Raw genomic sequence first — 12,356 nt, 5'->3', positions numbered from 1 at the left:
TCCTGATTTGGAGTAGTTTTGAAGGAGTTACTGTTTGTGTAGTAATTGAGTGCATTATATACCATATCTTGGAAAAATTGGTTTGAAAAATCATAGCGTCAATCCTTATATTTATTTGTGAGGCCCAAACAATGTCTCTGTCTCACCAGTGAGCAGGCTGAGATAGGGCCAGCCAGATAGCTCAGTGGATTAAAGCTTCCAGAGGCCCTGTGCTTGATCCCAAGCCTGCCTGCTGGCCCTGCCTCCAGGGCGTGCTGAGAAGGTGACTACTACTGGGCATGGTGGTGCATGCGCCTGTAATCCCAGCACTTGGGAGTCTGAAAACAGGAGAATCACTGAATCTAATCTGTGTAATGAGACTCTGTAGACCCTGTACTAAATACAAAAAAAAAAAGGCTGAGATAGTGAGAGATCTTACTTAGAAATATATTTATATCTTCCATGTGAAATATTCTAAAACATCAGAGCTCATGTATCACAGCTGATCTACTAACTATATAGAAAAGTTCTCTAGACAATTTATTAATAACTTCTGAATTGTCTGTAACTGTATATAATTAACATTGCTTCATGTTAATTATATATTCTTAAATGGTAAAGTAAGCATAATTTTTTTTACTGCATCTTACAGCCTGTTTACAGCCTCCCAACAGCTGGGATTACAGGAGTGCACCACCATACTCAGTCTCAATTGCCTTCTCAGTGCATCCTTGGTGCTAGCATGGCAGGCCTCAGGGATCGAACCCCTGGCCCCTGGGTCTGCTTGCTAGTACTTTAATCCACTGAGCTATTTTGGCTAGCCCGAGACTCCACTCTTTAATGTGTCTTTGTTCCTCAAATGATACAGTTGTATATAAACTTATATCAAAAGTTGTATCTAAAAAATTGTATACAAGTTGAATTCTGGTAAACTGAGATTTATTTTATATTATAAAATATATTTCAGTCTTTAGCTGTTTACTTAGAAAACAATCTTCCAGTTATTATAGAATATATCCAAATATAGACAAGTTTTAATATTCCAAGTTATAAAATTTTTAGTTGATGCAACATAGTTGTACTGTATTATTCAATATATGTATTCAATATGTAGCAATTAAATCCATCTCCTTAAACATCCCCCCCTCCCCAAAGTAGTGGGAGCCTTCCAACTCCTTTCTGCTAGTTTTTATAAAATTTATAGTAAATTGTGGTAAACTATAGTCATCTGCTGTGCTATTTAGCCCTTTTTCCTCTCAGGTAAAAGTATTTTGGAACCTATTAACCAACATCTTATTTTTCATCCCTCTCTCCTTCCTACCCTATTCTATTTTTGCTAGATGCTGCATCTACTCTCTAGTTGTATAAAATAAGAAAGTTCTGTTTTAAAATTTTCTTAAAATGATGCATACCCAGATACATATCGACACATTTCCTGTGTATGTACAGATGAAAGCTTGGTGAATAATCATTTGGAAGCTTTAATTACATTGCGTTGCAATGTTTCTTGCATTGAAAAGTCTTTGCCAGTGAGATTTTTTTAATGACTTCATTTAACAGTCTCACTTCATTTATATGATAAGCTACCCACCTGCATTTATGAATATGAAGACAGCAGAGGGGTCTGGGCAGCATTTGGGGTCTGCTACTTACCTGGTAATATAAAAAAATGCTAAGATTTGAGAATGTGAATAGTCAAAGGTTTGTCCCTGGGACATTTTATTTCTTCATCAAAAGTATATGAAGGAGTGTTTTTTTTAGTAATAAATACTGATGAAAATTCCAATATATGAAAGCAACTAGCTGGGCATGGTGGCACATGCCTATAATTCCATCATTGGGGAGGCTGAGGCAGGAGCATTACTGAGCGTTCAAAACCAGCCTGGGCCACATAGTGAGTTCAAGGCTAGTGTGAACATCATAGTGAGACTCTTGTCTCAAACACACCACACGCGCACACACACACACACACACACACACACACTAATAAAAAAGCAGCTAATTCTCTATTAATATGTAGGAAATTGATAATCGGAGGCATTCAAGTATTAGTTATAATACATACTTGTGATACTATTTTTGATATTGGAAATTTTGTCCGATGGAACATATAGTTTATGTAGTTGTACATAAACACATTCCTTCTTCCCTAACTTAAATATGTCCCATGCTTTGATTTCTTATACTTATCATTCTTGCTAAGGCATTTTAATTGTTAGTTTCTGTTTTTACTGTCTTAACAGTTTGAATTAGGTTTACTTCTTCTGCAAATTATTTTTTGTCAAAAGGTAGACTTTAGTATTTATATTTCAATATGTTTCTATTTTTTGCCCCTTTATCCATTTTTAGGTGTATGGTTCAGTGGTGTAGAGTATATTTATGTTGTTGTGCAATGATCGTTTTCATTAAGTAGAGCTTACTTTATGATGAATGTAGTCTTTCTGAAGCATTGTCTTCATATTTATTTTACTTTGTTTTTATCTTTTAGAATCTGTATCGATTTGAGGGTACTGGATTTTCAAGCATCCCTCAACTGATAGATCATCACTATACAACAAAAGAAGTCATCACTAAGAAATCAGGTGTAGTTCTCCTGAATCCTATTCCTAAGGTAGGTGACTATTATATATTTATGTTTGTTTCTTTGTTTTGGATTAATATTCCCACTGTAAGTAAAGTTCTTAGATCATGTGCTAGAAATTCAGAAATAAAAATGTATTCTGAATGCTGCTGCTACCAATGCAGATGAACTATGTGTCCTTAATTTTATTAAGGGGGCCTACCCATTAGCAAAGGTGTTTAAGTGCCTGCTGAAACAAAGCAATCAGGCTCAGGATGCTGTGGTTCAATCCTACATCCTCAAGCCAAACTAGATCTGCCCTGAAGGCATCCTGAGCCTGCCAACCCCCCCCCAAAAAAAAATCCTTAATTTTATTAAGATTGCCTTCCTATTCAGTGTATACCAGAATGTGAACAATCTGGTTTTTGTTTTTGTTTCCCAGTGTTTCTTGAATGATTTGAAGCCTTTCTTTATTTTCTAATAGTAATACTTAGAAAGATTGCTGATATAAAAGACTAAATTATAGAAGTGTAGATGTCTAGCAGTTAGGAATAAAGTAGAATTTTAATTTTAGAATGTACAATTTCCAATGTATTGCAAGGTATTGGAACTTTAAAAACTATTCCTTTTCTCAAATGGAGTAAATCATGACATGTCTATGTAGAACCAGGTATGTGGATGAGAGGTGGTTTTAAAGTCATTTTTACTTCCAAAATCTATGACAGAATATGTTATTTTTATGTGCATTATTTATGGGGTAAGGTATGGGTATGAGAAAAGTTTATATTTTTAAGACAAGACCTGAGGAATTTAAAACAAAGTGCAACAGGGAGCTGCCTTAGTATCTAAGCATTTTCACTGATTGAGGAATTGGATTGGGGTCAACAAGGGTTTTTCCTTAGAGTGCCTTAATACGAAGAACAGCGTAAACATACCACAGTCATCAGATGTGATAGGCAGTATTTATTGATTTGGTCTTATAGATCCAGAAGTGGCTTTTAATTTGAAGTGTTAGTCCTACAAATGTAACCTAGATCCAGCTAATTTTGAGAAATTACTGTTTGCCTGTGTGACTCTAGAAATGACTGTCCTCATTTGTATGTAAGTCTTCACTCAAGGGCTAAACCTTAATAATCCTCTCCCAGATGATTTTGACAGACAAGTAGTTGCTCACCATTTTAATTCTGTAGCTAAGGAATTGGTCTTTTGTATTATCTTTTATGTTATGAAATTGGGTTCTTTTTGTTAAGATTTCTCCATTTTTCTACTTTAATAATAAAAAGTCACACAAAAGTTTTCTGTTCTAAAGTGGTTGTCATTCTTTTATTTCTAGTAAAGAAAGTCTGCTAATATTTCCTCTTTTATCTACGAATAAATGGTATTGTTTTGCAGAATTCTAACCTTTTTCCTTTTTTACTCAAAGTGATTTTCATGTCATTTACTGCTTATACACCATAACTTGCAAATGTATACCTCTAGGTCAGATTTATCTTTCCTATTTCTCAGAATTTTTTCTTTTTACATCAAACTAAATTTATTATCTGAGTTTATGCCAAAAAATGTCTTATCAGATTCCTAGCTTCTTAAAAAAAATAAACCTAGGGGTCACCTTTCACATGTCCTTCATCACTATATCTCCTTTTTAAATGACAAGAATTTCATATACTTAATTGTATATTAGAAAATATAATCTTCACATCTAGTATATTCTTGTATGAATCAAATTTAGTGAAGAAAGATACTTTTGGGTGGCCAGATAGCTCAGTGGATGAAGTGCCTGCTTAGACAGGCTCAGGGACTGAAGTTTGATCTGCAGCATACTGTGTTGGCCTCACCCGTGGGGCATGCTGAGATGGTGATTGAGACTGGGCATGGTGGCGCATGCCTGTAATCCCAGCACCCAAGAGGGTGAAAACAGGAGGATCACTATGAGTCCAATCTGTGTAGTGAGACCCTGCACTAAAAACAACAACAAAAAACAAAAAACCAAAAAAAAAAAAAAAAAGAAAAGAAAGAAAAGAAAAAAGAAAGATACTTTTATCAATGTTAGGGTAGCACATTGTACATCTAGATTTTCAGAGATACTGATGCCCCCATTTACTAGCCAATCAAATATTTGCACTGTGTTTAGACTTAGCCAGATCTAACTTGACATACTAAAACCCTAATAAAGAGAAAAACCATGCTGATCTAGACATGAGTAGTGATACGTAATGTCAAATAAAAACTACATCCTTCACAATATAAAATTATCCATGAAATGAACCTAGATAATTGATTTGATTCTCTGGACTATAATATAGTCAATTACTATCTTTCTCTCCAACTTCCAACTCTGTGGAGTTGATTATCTCATTCTTTTATGGCAGTAGCTATGAAAATAAATGTACGCTGGAAGCTATAGAAGATTAAAGAGCTATATATAATGGTTTTATGAGGTAGGAGCTTAAAGCTTATCTACCTGACACTATTAATCTGAAGTACTGGTATTTAAAATATGCAAATTATCCTCTCAGTTTGATGTAAATATTGTTATGTACTTTATTTAATGAATAAATCACTCTTAAAAGATAATCACAGTGCAGAGGTTGTAAAAGTTAGCTAATTTTCTATTATGAGTGAAGAACAAATGGATATGGATTTTGTTATGGTGTATTGTCTGTCAATTTGAAAATTTACTTGTCCTCACATTTACTGAATCTATTTCATGATTTAATTTGTGTAAGAAGTTAATGCCTTTGACCATATAAGGTACTATGAAATATCTAATTTTCATTTCATGCTAGACTTCATTTTTAGCCTACATAAAGAAGATCATTTTGCTCTCAGGATATTTTTTCCCATCTATTTCTCTTCCCATTTTTTTTTCTCTAACTATAAAAATACAAGTTTATTGTAATGCCTGTAACAGTCAGGCTAGTATTTTTCTTTCCTGTTTATCCTTACAATTATTCATTCAGAGGTAGAGGAAACTTGACGGTTTTTGCAGGGTAATAATGCTAAGTAATAACCAACCCATCTAGTCTTCACCTTCCACTGACTGATTTTTTTCCTATGCTGCTTACCAAATTCTGAGCAAAGATATGTAAGTTGGAAATTAATTTTTGTAAGCAGGGGTTATTCATCACCCAGTATCATCATCTATAAGTTAGCGAACACAGTAGACAAGTGTTTGATCTGTTCTTAGTTCAGTTTCTGCTCACATATAAGTTTATTAGAGTCCTTCTCTAAGTCTATGTCTAAAATAGCTGTCTGTCCTCATTTTGTGCAGTTTCTCTGTGTGATAGCTGTATTTATGTGAGGTTATATTATATAATATAATTTTAGTTGTTTCTTTCCTCCCAGTGAAATGTAAGCATCTTAAGGCAGAATTACATTGACTGGTTAGTGTAGCTGTATCTTTAGTGCCTAGAAGAGTACTGCACCAGGACAGATACATTCAATTAATGTTTGTTAAAAGAGTAAATTCATTGAGGATGTACTAGAACTTTTGAGCTCCCTGTAGGAGTTACCTGTTGATGATATGCAAGGACAGTATTAAACTCTTAATAGTTAGTGTAGGGTGGATTCTGTCTATTAGAACATAGGCCAGCTGTAAAGATCTAGTTGAGCCACAGGTGCATGTGAGGGCTGGCTGTCCTCATGAGTGTCTGTGGAAAGAATGTCTCTTGGTGGAACTGAGGGAGCATAGAGACTAGTATGCTAGGAACCGTGGTCACAGGAAAGAGTAATAAGAGATTAGCATAGATTTGGATTAATAACTACATATGTATTGTCTTTAAAAGTCTTGTATAATTTAGGAAATTTATTTGATAGAAATATTAAATTTTAGAAATTTTCATAGTTTGTCTCTTAAGAAAAGATTTATATTTAAAAGTGATAGTGAATTTCAAGAAAATTTTTGATGCTAGTATAGCCATACAGATAAATTACAATAAATGTTATATTTCTAATTTCTAAGAACATTTTTCTAGCAATATTATTTTTGGAGCCATCTAGCTAGCTGTAGCTTTGCAGTTAATCCTTTTAAGCTATCATTTGTGGGAAGTTTCAAAAGTGCTGTGTGTTTAAAATGTGAAAAAGACAAGAGTAATTCTTTCTTGCAGCTCTTGAAAATGAGATAATTAAATATCTTGGCATATTAGATTTGTATTTGTGAAGACCTAGAGTTTTGGGGAAAAAAATGAACTAGAGAATCCACTGTCTTATTTATTTTTCCCTCATTGCAGGGACAAATACCAGACATCCAGAATTAAGGAAGAAAAGGTTTATTTAGCTCACAGTGGAGGTTTCGGTCCCTATGCAGCTTCAGGGCAGAGTAGCACAGGATAGAGGGCAACCTCTTATGGCAGAGAAAACAGCCAAAAGCAAAGGCAGCTACCTAGCCTGTCTCCCCTCCTTATATTGTAATGCAGATTATGTTTCCCAAGATAGGTGTAACAGTCACACCTATAATCTCAGCATTGGATAATGAATTAATCACAAATTCTAGAAGCTGTCCCAATGACTGCATGAGGCTTTGGGGGGATACATAGATAACAAACCATAACATGCACTATTTGGTTTAATTGACTCTTTTAGCTCCATTAATTAGGTGTAATAAGAAAAAAAGAGCACAAAAGTTACCAGTTTCTCATAGAGAAATTCATTGAGAGTATGCCTGTCTCTCTGTGTACCTTGAATTTGAAAGAAGAGAAACCAATTATAAATCCCATTTTTTACCATTATCATCCACATCTCCTTAGACAAGGTAGCTTCCTATTGCACCATGTGGCTGATAGACCAAATGGTCTTCTCACACAAAAAAAATCTTCTAATGTTCTTAACTGTTTACCGAAGTTGTAAACCTACATAATTTAAACAACAAACATATACTGCATGGTACTACAGAATGCCATGATATAGTGAAAAATCTGTGATAAATTAGATTAATATTTTATGAAAACCTGCAAAACAGTGAGTCTGTGAAAGTCAAACCATGAAATAGTGAGGGACTACTGTACCCCTATTGTAATTTTCTCACATTTATCATTTGAGGGAAAAATTTTGTAAATGTAATTGTACATTGTCATATACTTTTGTGTGTAAACCCTTTTTTTTAGTGGGACAGTTAAATCACAAAAGAAGGCAAATTTGGAATATTGTAAATTGTGAAATAAAAATATGGATGCTTAGTCTGAGGAGAACCTTTAAGACCAAGATAAAACAAGACCTATATAACAAGAAGTGTAACTGTATTTGCCAAGGTCAGTCAAATACCCTCAGGATTTACCCTTAAACCCTGTACCGCAGTTTGTAGATCCTTTGTCTGTGTCAGCCATGTGGATGAGTAAGGGCTATTGCTTGACCAATTTGCTCTCTGTGAAAGCCTGAGAGAATGTTTTCTCTCCATGTGACTTTCCTTATGCATACTCTACATCGTCAGTCACTTTCTTCTGTGGCCCCATAATCTCCTTGATCAGAAAGTTTGGGACATCACTGAGTTACAAGATGTTACAGTACAGGTTCTCCTATGTCCTGAGTCCTCACTGACCTTGAAAGGCTAGGGCCAAAATGTTGGCTGTAAAATAATAGCTTTTGTGTGTGTGTGTGTGTGTGTGTGTTTTAGGAAAGGGTCTACAAGGTGTTCATGGCCTCACTACTAGATCAGACTCATAGTGATCTGCCTGTTTACAGCCTCCCAAGAACTGGGATTACAGGCGACACCATGCCCAGTCTCAGTTGCTGTCTTAGTGCTCCCCAGGGGCGGGGCCAGCATAGCAGGCCCAGGGATCGAAGCCCTGGCTCCTGTGCCTGCTTGCAGTTGCTTTAATCTGATGAGCTATTTGGCTAGCTCTTAACCATCCAGCAGAAATGTATAATAATGAGGTATAAAAAGTAAAGCCATATTAATATAAAGAACTGTAAAGGACTCAAGTCAACAACTTCTGACATTGCCAGTCCTATGGATAACCCACTACTGTTATGGACTACTGGAATATATTGACTTATTTTGCTGAATTCACGTACCTACAGTATTTAAATGGCAATGGAGTACTCATCTCTGACAAAACTAAACAAAAAAAAAAAAAAAGAAATACAAATGAAGGACCATTTTGTATCATATACAAAATAGGATAGATATACAGCTACTTTCTCTTAATTCTGTAAGAAGAAAGATTTGTATTAATAGTGTTTGTGGACAGGATATCATGTCTGCATCTTGTACTACAAATAACCACTACGAAGACAATATGCAATGTATTTATTATTGAAATTGTCCTACTAATTGTTTTAAAACTGTCTCATTGCTATTTATTTCTCAATAAAATTAAGAAAAAAAGAATGAATCAAAAGAAAATGCATAATAAAATGGAAGACTTAATAAGCCCTTAAAAAAATTAAAGAGAACCTTTAACCTCTTGTTTTATTACATCTTTTCAACAACTGTGATCATTAATATCCCTATTGTTAGGTGAGAAAATGCAGACATTATCTTAAATCTCACTTTTGGTAAATTTCAGAGTTCTTATGTGAAACTTATTTTGTTCTTTTTAGCATCTTCATTACAATTCCAACTAGCATACTATCGTACTAACATCCGTAATTCAAAATGATTTTTTTCTGTACTCCAATATTGTCCCATTGGGTTGTAGCACTGAATTTGACCCTACTGTTTCATCACCAAGAAACTCTTGTAGAGATGATACCATTTTGTGTGAAGTGGAATGTAGGATAGTGTAATAGTGTGGGAAGTCAAATTAAACATGACTTAGGTTTGAACCATCATATCTGTAAAATGAATAACAATGAAGTTGTAGCTTTTCTAATATATAGGTTGATTTTTTTAAAAAAAAATCTATCATTGGGCACCAAAATGTAGCCAGGGATAGAGTCTGGCCTAGAATGTGTGAGACTCTGAGTTCTGTTGCCAGCACTACAGAAACAAAATCAAAAGCCTAATTCTTTACCCGGAGATATTTTAAGAAAAAAGTGGGGTTACTCTCAAAAAATGAAATAAGGCCTTGGAGACTGCTAATTTTCTGTTATCAGTTTCCTTGATGGTGTTACCTCTTTAAGACTGTCACAAACTTTCTTTAAATATCGATATTTTTGGTTTGAACAACCAGGTTTTTCAGTAGTGAGTTTTGTGCATTTCTTACCTACTGTATTAATATTACAAAGATGTCTGGAGGAGGCAGACAAAGCATAAATTTAAAAGAGTAAATAATGGAAATTTATAATGGAAGCTAAAAGGCATGATTTGATATTTAAGGCACAAATATTGCCTGATGTGTATCCTATCATCTTTCAAAGTGTTTATTGTACTTTCTATATGCATGCTATAAGATTAGGAAAGTAGGTTGAATCATAAAGAAACATGTATAAGAATAATTTTTATATGAATACAGTTGTGTTCATTTTTCCCTATCTTGTTTCTTTGAATACCATAGAATAAAACAAAAGTTTAAAAGTCCACTATGCATTTTTCATGAAAGTAGAAGCTATATATAAACCAGAGAGTTTAATGTACATGTCAAGGTAGTCAAAGGCACCTCAGATATGCAAAAGTCATATGGAAAAAGCATACTGATGTTTAAAGTGTGTATCACTATAACCAGTGTGTAACACAGTATGGATGTTCTTAAAAAAATTACAAATTTTACTACCATACAGGGCAAAAGTCTTACTAGTGGATGTATAGCCAAAAAAAATGAAATAAGTTTATCGAACAGACATTTGCATTCTGATTTTTATTGCAGTATTATTAACAATTGCCAAAAAGTATAAATAAACTGTGTCCATCAATTGTGAATGAATCAAGAAAATATGGCACATATACACAGTGAAATACTATTCAGACATAAGAACATGGGTAGAATTGGAGGTTATTTTATTAACTGAAATGATCCAATTATAGAGGACAAATACCATAGGATTTCATTCATATGTGGAAGCCAGACCAAGTTGGTCTAGTGGAATATGAAAGCAGGATAGAGGGATGGCGACATAGCTCAGTGGACCAAGCGCATGCTTAGGCAAGCACAGGGACTGGGGTTTGATCCCTGGTACCACATGCTGTGCTGGCCCCACCCGAGGGGCTTGCTGTGTCTGCAATGGAGTCCAGGCATGGCTGTGCATGGCTGTAATTGCAGCTGCTGGGGAGGCTGAAAACAGGAGGATCACTACGAGTCTGAACTGCATAGTGAGACCATGTACCAAAAAAAAATTAAAAAACCAAACAAAATAAATTTTTAAAAAAGAAAGTAGAATGGTAACTACCAGAGACTGGAAAGTTGGAGGGAAAAAAGAATGGGAAAGATTGACAGATCTTGTAGGTAGTTAGGGGTTAGAAATCCTGGGATGCTACTGCATAGTGGGATGACAATAGGCAAAAATATGCATAATGTATTTCAAAAAGCTAGAAAAATATTTTGAAAGTTTTCATCAATGGTAAATGTTTGAGGAGTTAGATATTTTTGGACTCATTTAAGCAGCATACAGTGTACATGTGTATTAAAATGATGCTATCTTATTGCAGAATTTATATGTTTTATGCATCATTTAAAAACAAAGTTAATTTAAATAATAATAATGATAAAGAGACAGAGAGAAGACAGGATCAGAGAACCAAGCTGCAATAGCTCTCATGAAGCTCCAGCTAAAATGCCTACTGAATGTGAAGAGTTATTCCTAAAGTCTCAGGATATATTCTTTGCTTGCATCCATAGATGTGGAAAGTAGGTGGGGGAAAATAAGAATATATAATATTTTAAGTGCTATAGCCAGAACTATACTTGAAGAAAAATTCATTCTTAAATATTTATATCAATAAGACAAAAAGAATGAAATACATGAATTAAGCACCAACTAAAAATTAGGAAAAAATCTAACCCACAATTAAAAACAGAAGATAGAAATTAATAAAAGTAAAGCCATAAATTATGATTAAAGAAATAAAAATTTTATAACTGCCTTTTAAAAAATCTGTAGTTAAAATATTTGTCAGTCTAATCAAGTAAAGCTCATTGCATGAAAGAGCAAAACACTTTTTTATACAGAGATATAGAAGGTAAAAAAAGGCAAATAACTAAATAAAATGATTGGTGGTATAAATGAGAGGATTGTTCAACAACAGAAATAAAAGTGACTTTTGAAGATATTAAAGATGATTCATGAATCTCAGTAAAAGAAAGTTAAAGCTGTAATAAAATGTTATTTTTACACATTAGTTTTAAATGTATAATTTGATAACTCATTTGTTGACCCAGCACACCATATAATTTGCATTTTAAAGTGTATGTTGGAAAAACCTCTATCAAAATTATAGAATGAATATAACTGTGCAATAACACTTCCACAAATTGTCCTTTAGTTTTTTGTTTGCCTATGTATGGAATTATGTCTGTATGTTTAGTCACAGGAGCATTGTTTGTAATATTGGGAGACTGGATGCAATTGAAATGTCCATTAGTTTGAGGTATCCTGAGTGGTTATGGTTCAGTATGCATATGGGATATCGTTAAGGAGGGAGATGTCTATACACTGATTGGGGGAGATTTTCAAAATATATTGATAGTAAAAGAAACTAAATTGAAGAACAGAGCATATACTATGTTGCCTTTTGTGTGAAACTGAGGGTATAGGATCATATACCTCAATTTTGTTTTAAAGAGAAAAAAAAAAAACTAAAACAGGATAATAGGAGGGGAACAATGGTTAATACATTGTATATTGTTGTCTTTATTTTTTTTTTCAACAAATAATACACTGCATATATTCTTCTTAGTGGTTAATTGCTGTACAAGATGCAGACTTGTGATCCTACTTACAAACA

At 34.0% G+C, this 12,356-nt stretch overlaps 1 protein-coding gene across 8 annotated transcripts in view; it reads left to right on the top strand.

The window, feature by feature from the left end:
• Fer (FER tyrosine kinase) overlaps positions 1-12,356 on the top strand; it is a 485,925-nt gene that overhangs the window by 234,105 nt on the left and 239,464 nt on the right. For 7 of the 8 annotated variants that reach the window (XM_004625405.2, XM_023708326.1, XM_023708329.1 and 4 more), the window contains one exon: positions 2,468-2,590. In XM_004625405.2, coding sequence (XP_004625462.1) covers positions 2,468-2,590 — 123 coding nt within the window. Of the gene's footprint in view, positions 1-2,467; positions 2,591-12,356 lie in introns of those variants that run through there. The other variant, XM_023708333.1, reaches the window with a different exon arrangement.

The sequence above is a fragment of the Octodon degus genome, unplaced genomic scaffold, assembly GCF_000260255.1.
Source record: "Octodon degus isolate 3935 unplaced genomic scaffold, OctDeg1.0 scaffold00009, whole genome shotgun sequence".
NCBI lineage: Eukaryota > Metazoa > Chordata > Mammalia > Rodentia > Octodontidae > Octodon > Octodon degus.
Note: the sequence above shows the minus strand (reverse complement) of the source record. Positions and strands in the feature narration are given on the sequence as shown.